This window comes from Schistocerca americana, chromosome 4, assembly GCF_021461395.2.
Source record: "Schistocerca americana isolate TAMUIC-IGC-003095 chromosome 4, iqSchAmer2.1, whole genome shotgun sequence".
Classification (NCBI taxonomy): Eukaryota; Metazoa; Arthropoda; class Insecta; order Orthoptera; family Acrididae; genus Schistocerca; species Schistocerca americana.
The window spans coordinates 219,200,775-219,213,527 of NC_060122.1; the positions used below are offsets into that span (position 1 = coordinate 219,200,775).

Here is a 12,753-nt window from a genome sequence, read left to right on the forward strand (position 1 = left end):
ATAAGGACACTGTGCTATGACAGTGCTATTCCACAGGAAAGGTATAAATGTAAAAAAAGATTAAGAAAATTAGTGGTAAAAAATGAAGATCAGATAGTACATTGCTAGCAGAGCAATTAACCTCAAAACCTATTACCAATGAAGCTCAGTTGTGCATTTAGTCTCATTTATTTTTTGATCCACTTTGGTTTGTGATTTTCCCATGCTTGAAAATATAATGTCCTGAAACATGTTAAGTTTAGAGTCAGCATCAGCATCCATATTTGGCCCTTCTGAATCGCAGCAAGCAATTGGAAAGTAACAATTGCATAATAATTGGTCAATGTAGTTACCTACCCTGGCCATTGAGAATTAAGTTGAAATGAGACATATTACTTATTTCTGACACTAGATCTCATCACCTGTTGGACTTACAACTTACCTTTCTTGCGCTGTGGGCAGAGGACATTCATAACCATTTTATGCTACACTCAATTTCATACATCTGGAAATTGCACTTAACTCCATTAGCTTCTAGGCAACTCAGTTATAATGCTAAAAAATGAAAACTACCATATTATAGAGCCAGAGAACAGGAGTAGGTGGTTGAGAGAAGTGCCAGCCACATGTCAGACTACTGTATTATTATTACTAGAAGTCAGAGAAAATTGTGTTTTTCTTTGAATTGTGTGTGGTTGCTCAGTAAGAATTCACCATTTTTTCTCTTGCAATGGCAATAAATTTCTGTTTTTATAGGATATACATACGTTAATGAGTTTTTCTGGACAGTATGAAAATCTTGATTTCTGCCATTTTTAGTACTACTATGCGTTCTATATTGTTGTTCCTAGGAATTTTGAGAAGAGGGCTGCCAATTGTTCACTGAAACTGAAAACCTATTAATGAGAATGTTGTCTGACTGTCACTTTTTTATTATTTACAGTAAGCCAAAGCAAAAAATAAATAAATAAATGAAAAATGAAGTTATAGTTTCTTACCGAAATTTGAATATCTTACTGAAATAGCTTCTCATGAGAAAAATATATACCATTACCCCATATTTAATGCCCTGGCCTTTATGTTACAGTTATTTAAATAATACAATTTTCGCACATATGGAAAGAAATAGGTTTGAACTGACCCGGTATTGGATATCAAGCTTTAATGTGTAGTTTTATACAAAGTGCAGTGGAAGTGCAGAAACTTAATCGTGTAAAGCACTGTATGTTCACAGCAATTAACCTGTAAGTCATTGAAGTTTAGAACATTATGTCTACACACATTACAGCACCATACAAATAGCTTATGTGTTAGTGATAAACCATTATAATATTATCTCATGTGATATAACAAGTATAAGACTATCATATCTCTCAATAGATTGCATCCCATGTTGTACTGACACATTTCCAGTTAAACGAGTAGTAATGATGATGATCATCATCCTTTATGTCACTGGGAAATAAATAATCGGCCCATGCGATCACTCCTACTCTTATATAATATATGCTATATCTTTTCATTGGTACTAAAACTGCTTTTTATAAAGTTGTAACTCTTTACTCTCTGTTTTCCAGACTGTGAAACACCCAAATATTGTTGAAATAAAAGGAGTTATTGAAGAACCTGAAATTAGTCTTGTGATGGAATACGTTCAACATGGATCACTCCAAAGCTACCTCAAGATACATAAAGAATCCCTAGAGGATGGAAATCTTTTAAAATTTGCACTAGATGTTGCAAAAGTATGAAATACACTTCTTACCCCATACATTTTTGAAATAATAGACACACAACTGTATTTATGATTTGTTTGCTTTGTCTATAGGGTATGGATTACCTTGGAACAAAGAATATAGTTCATCGTGATTTAGCAGCAAGAAACATCCTTGTCGCTAATGAACACCACGTCAAAATATCTGACTTTGGTCTTGCTCAATTTATAGGCAACAGTGGATACTACAAGATGAAAACAAGCAGGGACCTTCCCATCAAATGGTAAGAATTGTTCATTATAAATAGTATTTAAAAATATGAATTTGCGATAATGTCATGATGTCAACACATTTTTAAATTGGGAGGTTCAGACTGTGCTGAATTATGTAAAAATAAACAAACACACAATAGCACCAGGAGCGCAACACACACAGAAATCAGACATTAGAGAATTGTATAAACAAGAGATACATACCATAATTGAAGGAGAAGCAGAAATTGTTAAGAGGAGAAAATCTGCTATGTGTTTGTTTGGAACCAGTCATCAAGAAACTAATGCTGAAGAGCAACTGTAAATAAATGTAACAGTGAAACAAGCATTTCTGTCATTGGTGTTATGGAACATATTATCTTTCACCCCAAGGTATACCATTTTTCATATGCATTTAATTTGCTGTCATAATTTATTCTTGTTCAGGCATTGCTGAGGACATTATCTGTGTGTAAGCTATGAGATAACATGTTGTCTTTACAGATAAAAAGCGTATTAATTATCTGTCTTGTTCGCATATGCAGAATGAATCTTCATATAGGGCGCTGCTGAGCTGAAGCAACTCTGTATTGTTCTGGGAGTTTATAAGAAATTTGGTGAACTGATTTTACAGATGAACATGAGGGTGATTGTAGTGTATTTTTAATTAATTTAATTATATCTAAAAACAAAGATGATGTGACTTACCAAACGAAAGACTTACCTTAGGGGGAAAAAAGGGACAGTCATTTTTTCCCCCTAAGGTAAGTCTTTCCGCTCCCGGGATTGGAATGACTCCTTACCCTCTCCCTTAAAACCCACATCCTTTCGTCTTTCCCTCTCCTTCCCTCTTTCCTGATGAAGCAACCGTTGGTTGCGAAAGCTTGAATTTTGTATGTATGTTTGTGTTTGTTTGTGTGTATATCGACCTGCCAGCGCTTTTGTTTGGCAAGTCACATCATCTTTGTTTTTAGATATATTTTTCCCACATGGAATGTTTCCCTCTATTATATCCATATAATTAATTTAATTTTTTAATTTATTTTTTATTGCCAGTAGGCTGCCTAATACCTTTATGTAAAGATGACAATTGGTGTAACTGTACTTACTTTTTCTGAATGTGTTCCTCAAAAGTATTTATCTTCTTCTAAAGTCCAGTTGTCAGTTTATAGCTTTAAATGAATTATAAAATAGCTTTACTCAACACTAGTGGGATAAATTTTCATTTTCTTGTAATTTGTGTTTGGACTTCAATATGTCTAATAAAATATAACAGGTTGCTATGATATTTTGTCCATCCATAAACGTTCAAATGGAAATTTAAAGAAGTGATTGTATAACTGACCACTCTAAAGACTGCTTGTGATTATATACTGAAGTGACAAAGAAACTGGTCTAGGCATGCATATTCAATTACAGAGATAAGTAAACAGGCAGAATATGGTGCTGCAGTTGGCAATGCCTGTATAAGACAACAAGTGTCTGACACAGTTGTTAGATCAGTTACTGCTGCTACAATGCTATGTTATCAAGATTTAAGTGAGTCAGAACATGGTGTTATAGTCGGCCCAGGAGCGATGGGACACAGCATCTCCGAGGTAGTGATGAAGTGAAGATTTTCCTGTATGACCATTTCACGAATGTATCATGAATATAATGAATCTGGTAAAACATAAAATCTTTGACATCACTGCGGCCGGAAAAAGATCCTGCAAGAACAGGACTAACGACAACTGAGGATAATTGTTCAACGTGACAAAAATGCAACCCTTCCACAAATTGCTGCAGATTTCAGTGCTGGGCCATCAACAAGTGTCAGCATGCGAACCATTCAACAAAACATCATTGATGTGGGCTTTTGGACTCCCATGATGACTGCATGAGACTAAGCTTTATACCTCACCTGGACCCATTGCACTGACTTTGGACTGTTGATGACTGGAAGCTTGTTGCCTGGTTGGATGAGTCTTGTTTCAAATTGTATCGAGTGAATGGATATGTACAGGTATGGAGACAACCTTATGAATCCATGGACCCTGCATGTCAGCAGGGGCTGTTCAAGCTGCTGGAGGCTCTGTAATGGTGTGGGTGGCATGCAATTGGCGTGATATTATTTGGTGAAGACCGCCAGTCTCGCTAGCGGGATGAAAGCAGAGCTCACCATCTGCAGCATCGTCGACAGGACTGACTGCGGACCTTTGGTACAGAGCAGAGTGGAGGGTCTGAATCAGAGGCTGAGATGGTTCTGCGACCGTGTGGGCTGCAGATTCCTCGACTTGCGCCATAGGGTGGTGGGGTTTCGGGTTCCGCTGGATAGGTCAGGAGTCCACTACACGCAACAAGCGGCTACACGGCTAGCAGGGGTTGTGTGGCGTGGGCTGGGTCGTTTTTTAGGTTAGATGGCCTCGGGCAAGTACAGAAAGGGCAACAGCCTCAACGGGTGCAGGGCAAAGTCAGGACATGCGGGGACCAAGCAGCAATCGGTATTGTAATTGTTAACTGTCGAAGCTGCGTTGGTAAAGTACCGGAACTTCAAGCGCTGATAGAAAGCACTGAAGCTGAAATCGTTATAGGTACAAAAAGCTGGTTGAAGTCAGAGATAAATTCTGCCGAAATTTTTACAAAGGTACAGACGGTGTTTAGAAAGGATAGATTGCATGCAACCGGTGGTGGAGTGTTCGTCGCTGTTAGTAGTAGTTTTTCCTGTAGTGAAATCGAAGTGGATAGTTCCTGTGAATTATTATGGGTGGAGGTTACGCTCAACAACCGAGCTAGGTTAATAATTGGCTCCTTTTACCGACCTCCCGACTCAGCAGCATTAGTGGCAGAACAACTGAGAGAAAATTTGGAATACATTTCACATAAATTTTCTCAGCATGTTATAGTCTGAGGTGGAGATTTCAATTTACCAGATATAGACTGGGACACTCAGATGTTTAGGACGGGTGGTAGGGACAGAGCATCGAGTGCACTATCCGAAAATTACCTCGAGCAATTAAACAGAGAACCGACTCGTGGAGATAACATCTTGGACCTACTGATAACAAACAGACCCGAACTTTTTGACTCTGTATGTACAGAACAGGGAATCAGTGATCATAAGGCCGTTGCAGCATCCCTGAATATGGAAGTTAGTAGGAATATAAAAAAAGGAGGAAGGTTTATCTGTTTAGCAAGAGTAATAGAAGGCAGATTTCAGACTACCTAACAGATCAAAACGAAAATTTCTGTTCCGACACTGACAATGTTGAGTGTTTATGGAAAAAGTTCAAGGCAATCATAAAATGTGTTTTAGACAGGTACGTGCCAAGTAAAACTGTGAGGGATGGGAAAAACCCACTGTGGTACAACAACAAAGTTAGGAAACTACTGCGAAAGCAAAGAGAGCTTCACTCTAAGTTTAAACGCAGCCAAAACCTCTCAGACAAACAGAAGCTAAACGATGTCAAAGTTAGCGTAAGGAGGGTTTATGCGTGAAGCGTTCAGTGAATTCGATAGTAAAATTCTATGTACCGACTTGACAGAAAATCCTAGGAAGTTCTGGTCTTACGTTAAATCAGTAAGTGGCTCGAAACAGCATATCCAGACACTCCGGGATGATGATGTCATTGAAACAGAGGATGACACGCGTAAAGCTGAAATACTAAACACCTTTTTCCAAAGCTGTTTCACAGAGGAAGAGCGCACTGCAGTTCCTTCTCTAAATCCTCACACAAACGAAAAAATGGCTGACATCGAAATAAGTGTCCAAGGAATAGAAAAGCAACTGGAATCACTCAATAGAGGAAAGTCCACTGGACCTGACGGGATACCAATTCGATTCTACACAGAGTACGCGAAAGAACTTGTCCCCCTTCTAACAGCCGTGTACCGCAAGTCTCTAGAGGAACGGAAGGTTCCAAATGATTGGAAAAGAGCACAGGTAGTCCCAGTCTTCAAGAAGGGTCATCGAGCAGATGCGCAAAACCGTCGATCTGTTGTAGAATTTTAGAACATGTTTTTTGCTCGAGTATCATGTCGTTTTTGGAAACCCAGAATCTACTATGTAGGAATCAACATGGATTCCGGAAACAGCGATCGTGTGAGACCCAACTCGCTTTATTTGTTCATGAGACCCAGAAAATATTAGATACAAGCTCCCAGGTAGATGCTATTTTTATTGACTTCCGGAAGGCATTCGATACAGTTCCGCACTGTCGCCTGATAAACAAAGTAAGAGCCTATGGAATATCAGACCAGCTGTGTGGCTGGATTGAAGAGTTTTTAGCAAACAGAACACAGCATGTTGTTATCAATGGAGAGACGTCTACAGACGTTAAAGTAACCTCTGGCGTGCCACAGGGGAGTGTTATGGGACCATTGCTTTTCACAATATATATAAATGACCTAGTAGATAGTGTCGGAAGTCCCATGCGGCTTTTCGCGGATGATGCTGTAGTATACAGAGAAGTTGCAGCATTAGAAAATTGTAGCGAAATGCAGGAAGATCTGCAGTGGATAGGCACTTGGTGCAGGGAGTGGTAACTGACCCTTAACATAGACAAATGTAATGTATTGCGAATACATAGAAAGAAGGATCCTTTATTGTATGGTTATATGATAGCGGAACAAACACTGGTAGCAGTTACTTCTGTAAAATATCTGGGAGTATGTGTGCGGAACGATTTGAAGTGGAATGATCATATAAAATTAATTGTTGGTAAGGTGGGTACCAGGTTGAGATTCATTGGGAGAGTCCTTAGAAAATGTAGTCCATCAACAAAGGAGGTGGCTTACAAAACACTCGTACGACCTATACTTGAGTATTGCTGATCAGTGTGGGATCCGTACCAGATCGGGTTGACGGAGGAGATAGAGAAGATCCAAAGAAGAGCGGCGCGTTTCGTCACAGGGTTATTTGGTAACCGTGATAACGTTACGGAGATGTTTAACAAACTCAAGTGGCAGACTCTGCAAGAGAGGCGCTCTGCATCGCGGTGTAGCTTGCTCGCCAGGTTTTGAGAGGGTGCGTTTCTGGATGAGGTATCGAATATATTGCTTCCCCCTACTTATACCTCCCGAGGAGATCACGAATGTAAAATTAGAGAGATTCGAGCGCGCACGGAGGCTTTCAGACAGTCGTTCTTCCCGCGAACCATATGCGACTGGAACAGGAAAGGGAGGTAATGACAGTGGCACGTAAAGTGCCCTCCGCCACACACCGTTGGGTGGCTTGCGGAGTATAAATGTAGATGTAGATGTAGATGTGGAATTAAGAACAACCCTGTGAAACTGAAATGAGCAACAAAATCTGTTCATACACATGGAGCTAAATGCATTGAACTCAGTGAAGACATTTTTGAACATTTATTGTGAATGTATTGTGAAATTGTATGTACACTATACAACTTCCTTAACACTGTGTTTTTTCCGGTTTAAGATAAATTCACGTGTTCTATGGTATTAATAAAAGCAGATTATCTGACACATTCATACAGTTTCAGTTAAGATTATTACAATCATTTTTCCAAAATTAAATTATCTACAACTTCTGTTGAAAACTTTGTGCAATTGTCTGGAATTTAAAAAACAAATTGGGCCAGATAGTTAACAAATTAAAAATTTTACAAAATTACTTCTTTGCTTCTCTGGATGTTCTGGAAAACTACTGCAGGTACATGTCTGGAACATGTTTTATTAGATTCACCAAATCAATAACAACAAAATAAATGGAAATCATGCTTTACTTCAACCTCGTACAGTTTTATGATGGCTTCATATTAACGAAGATTCTAAATTTGAGGCAAAATCTTTTATTAGCTGTAACTCTGTAACTCAATATTTACAGACCTATGTTTATATGAACTTTTTTCTTTATTTTCACTTTTAGAGTAACATATTAAAACATCTGCATATCTTCATGAATCACTCTGTATGTATTACAGAAGAAAAAAGAATGGTATTTACTGTATTATGGGTGTAGTATTATAGCAGGTATGTCTATTCCAGTTGCTGTGTTTCATGGGAATTTTAGGCATAAGAGATCTTCTGATATTATTTGTTTAGTGAGATGCAATGCGCTTGAACTGAATTGCATGCAGTTTCTTAATTCCTTTTCACAACTGAATTTTACTTCTTTGTAGATGTGCTTTATTTTCAGAAGTGTGTCAGATCTCACTCAGTGCATCACACGCAGTGTAATACAGTCCATCTTTTGGTCTGCATTCAGAGTTGATCTCCTCTGCTGTTTCTTTAAGTGCCACCTTACCTATTCCTGGATACCTTAGCAAATGTGCTAATGTTCCCATTCTTATGGCAAAGGTACAGAAACCAGATGGCAGTTATAAGTGTTGAGGGGCACAAAAGGGAAGCAGTGGGTGAGAAGGGAGTGAGACAGGGTTGTAGCCTATCTCCAATGTTATTCACGCTGTATATTGAGCAAGCAGTAAAGGAAATAAAAGAAAAATTTGGAATAGGAATTAAAATCCATGGAGAAGAAATAAAAACTTTCAGGTTTGGCGACAACATTGTAATTCCGTCAGAGACAGCAAAGGACCTGGGAGAGCAGTTGAATGGAATGGACAGAGTCTTGAAAGGAGTATATGAAATGAACATCAACAAAAGCAAAATGAGGATAATGGAATGTAGTCGAATTAAATCAGGTGATACTGAGGGACTTAGATTAGGAAATGGGACACTTAAAGTAGTAGATGAGTTGTGCTATTTGGGGAGCAAAGTTCAGATGTTCAAATGTGTGTGAAATATTATGGGACTTAACTGCTAAGGTCATCAGTCCCTAAGCTTACACATTAGTTAACCTAAATTATCCTAAGGACAAACACACACACACACCCATGCCCAAGGGAGGGCTCGAACCTCCGCCGGGACCAGCCACACAGTCCATGACTGCAGTGCCTTAGACCGCTCAGCTGGGGAGTAAAGTAACTGATGATAATTGAAGTAGAGAGGATATAAAATGTAGACTGGCAATGGCAAAGAAAGTGTTTCTGAAGACGAGAAATTTGTTAACAGCGGGTATAGATTTAAGTGTCAGGAAGTCGTTTCTGAAAGTATTTGTATGGAGTGTAGCCATTTATGGAAGTGAAACGTGGACAATAAATAGTTTAGACAAGAAGAGAATAGAAGCTTTTGAAATGTGGTGCTGCAGAAGAATGCTGAAGATTAGATGGGTAGATCACATAACTAATCAGGAGGTACAGAATAGAATTGGGGAGAACAGGAATTTGCAGTACAACTTGACTAGAAGAAGGGATCGTTTGGTAGGACACATTCTGAGGCATGAAGGGATCATCAGTTTAATATTGGAAGGAAGTGCGGAGGGTAAAAATCGTAGAGGGAGACCAAGGCATGAATACACTAAACAGATCAGAAGGATGTAGGTTGCAGTAGTTACTTGGAGATGAAGAAGATTGCGCGGGGTAGATTAGCTTGGAGAGCTGCATCAAACCAGTCTCTGGACTGGAGACAACAACAATATTGTGTTCAAGACATACACTTTTGGGAACTTCTTTCTCATCTCCACATCAGTACCTGATACCAGACCTGTTTTGTCAAGGAATGTTTTCTTCAGAATGCACCATTCTATTTCTGATGCCCTTGTTTCTTCAGGCACTTCGTATAATTTTGGTAGATAGATGCAGTCTACTACCAGTACTGCTTTGTCATTCTTGCCATTTCCGCTACTCATCATCTTCATCTTATCTTTGTTTATCCTGCACCTATATCTTACACCAAGTGTATTGTACATTCCCTTTCTTCTAAGACTCCCTTACTTTTTGCCTGGAGGGCTATGTAGTTTAGGAACTATACAAGATATTTCTATTTTCTTTGCCCTCTTTGTTACTCTTCTGAATTTCTCATACCCCTATACTACTCAGCTGCTGAATTTATCTCTACTTCAAACAAATCATTTATGTAATTTTAAATTTTACACAGAGCAATACACATGTCTGTAATGTGGCAAAGTCAGTATCCATTCAAATAATCATTAGAGTTATGCAGAAGTTAGGTTCCTGAATCCTAATATTCTGATAAATTATGTAAGTAGTGCCAAATGAGGTATCTGTTTTACATTATTTTTGAATATCTGAGGTCAATTTTCTGCCTGATATCTACCTGCAACCTGTTGAAGACTTTTGCACCATAGTTTAAAATTCCATTCTGAACCCTAGATGGGGATGTGTAGTCTGCATAGATCTTTTTTTTTTTTTTTTTTTTTTTTTTTTTTTTTTTTTTTTTTTTTTTTTTTTTTTTTTTTTTTTTTTGTGAATTATACATTTCATCATAAATTCACTGTCATTGTTAACCACAAGTACCATTAAACAGTAAATGTAAGGGCACATAAGTGTAAGATTCCCTCACTCCCTTAGGAGGATTCTGCAAGATGGGTGGTTATCAAAATAACAGACAGGACATCTTTGTGAGTCAGCAGCCATGACCATGCACAAAAACACCAAATTTTTCTGTCTTGGTCACACTTTGTTATTTCATATTTTGATTTCATGTTTCAGCTAACTGGCATCATTGAATCAAATACTTTAAAACACAATATGATGCATGTTGTCAAATAGTACACATATGTATGAGGTGTGCATCTACATATCATACAAATGTGTACTATTTGACAATATACATTATACTGATGTTTTATAGTGTTATTTGATCTGATGGAGGCAGTTAGCCTAAACATAGTCAAAATAAGCAATAGTAAAGTGTCACAAAGAGAGAGAAATTTGGTGTCTTTGGTTATCAACTTCACACAGTGTTCTTATTGCACATCTACATCTACCTCTAAACTCAACAAACGACTGTGTTGTGCATGACAAACTTACTTCCCATTGTTCCACTTATTAGGTCTCCTTCCCATTCCTTTCAGATATGGTGAGTGAGAAGAATAATTGTTTAAATCACTCTGTGCTCGCTGCAATTGGTCTATTCTTGTCTTTGTGGCTCCTGTTGGAGTGATATGTCAGGAGTTGTAGTATATTCCCAAATTCCTCACTTAATGCTGATTCTTGAAACTTCTTTAGTGTTTTTTCACCAGATAGTCTGTGTCTATCTCCAAGTGTCTGCCAGTTTAGATTTTCAGTGTCTTTGTTACACTCTCCAGTGTGTCAGATTTACCTGTCACCATAATGCTGCCCTTATGTGAATATATTCGGTATCCCCAATCAGTCCTATTGCAGTGGGTTCCACATATGTGAACAACATTCTAGGATGCAACACACAAGTGTTTTTTAATCAATCTCTTTTGTAGGCTAATTGAATTTTTCCAGTATGCTCACAGTGAATCAGAGTCTTTCACCTGCTTCACATACAATTAAGTGTACATGATGATTCCATTTCACACCCGTACAAATTTTTTTTGAGTCGATCAGCCTTCTGACTGATTTGATGCGGCTCACCACGAATTTCTCTCCTGTGCCAACCTCTTCATTTCAGAGTGGCACTTGCAACCTACATCCTGAATTATTTGCTGAATGTGTTCCAATCACTGTCTTCCTCTGCAGTTTTTGCACTCTACAGCTCCCTCTAGTATCATGGAACTCATCCCCTCATGTCTTCACAGGTGTCTTATTATCCAGTACCTTCTACTTGTCAGTATTTTCCACATACCCCTTTCCTCTCCGATTCTGTGCAGAACCTCCTCATTCTTTGTCTTATCAGTCCACTTAATTTTCAACATTTGTACAATTTTCCCACAGTCCATGTTCCTTGTAGGTATTTGTATGATTAGACTGAGTGTGGCCATGTATGGAAGTGAAACATGGATGATAAATAGTTTGGACAAGAAGAGAATAGAAGCTTTCGAAATGTGGTGCTACAGAAGAATGCTGAAGATTAGATGGGTAGATCAAATAACTAATGAGGAAGTATTGAATAGAATTAGGGAGAAGAGAAATTTGTGGCACACCTTGACTAGAAGAAGGGATTGGTTGGTAGGACATGTTCTGAGGCATCAAGGGATCACCAATTTAGTATTGGGGGGGGGGGGGGGGGGGGGGGAAACTGTAGAGGGAGACCAAGAGATGAATACAATAAGCAGATTCAGAAGGATGTAGGTTGCCGTACATACTGGGAGATGAAGAAGCTTGCATAGGATAGAGCAGCATGGAGAGTTGCATCAAACCAGTCTCTGGACTGAAAACAACAACAACAACAACAACAACAACAACAATTGACTGATTCCATCTGTAGCACACTAATATTTTAGTCGTAAGATAGGACAGTTTTGTGAAGAGAGCAATTGTTACATTTCTCAGTATTTGGAGTGAGTTTCCAGTCTCTACAGCATTTTGAAATATTATCAAGATCCTGACAGGATATTTGTGCAACTTTTTTGAGGCAGTACTTCATTATACCAGGGTAATCCCAAAAGTAAGGTCTCCTATTTTTTAAAAGTACATAGACCTGTTTATTTCTACAATGTTTTACATCAGTTTACAGCTTGAAAATTTATCTATTTTTCGACATAGTCACCATTTCTGTTTATGCATTTTTGTAGACGCTGTGGCAGGTTTTGTATGCCCATGTCATACCAGCTTGCCGCCATGCTGTTTAGAAAGTTATACACCCCTTATTTCACCTTGTCGTCGGAGCTGAATCGCTTTCCAGCCAAATGTTCTTTTAACCTAGGGAACAGGTGATAAGCATTGGGTGCCAAGTCAGGACTATAGGGTGGGTGGGTGATTATGTTCCACTGAAACTGTTGCAGGAGAGCAACGGTTCACCGAGCGTTGTGTGGACGAGCATTGTCATGGAGATTGTGTATGCCCTTGCTCAACATTCTTCTTCTCTGGTTATGTATT

At 38.6% G+C, this 12,753-nt stretch overlaps 1 protein-coding gene across 1 annotated transcript in view; it reads left to right on the plus strand.

The window, feature by feature from the left end:
• The window catches only part of LOC124613155 (tyrosine-protein kinase hopscotch), a 189,515-nt gene that overhangs the window by 170,918 nt on the left and 5,844 nt on the right, over positions 1 to 12,753 (plus strand). Inside the window, exons 15-16 of the mRNA XM_047141782.1 lie at positions 1,557 to 1,724; positions 1,808 to 1,977. Of these exons, the coding sequence (XP_046997738.1) occupies positions 1,557 to 1,724; positions 1,808 to 1,977 (338 nt within the window). The remainder of the gene's footprint in view (positions 1 to 1,556; positions 1,725 to 1,807; positions 1,978 to 12,753) is intronic.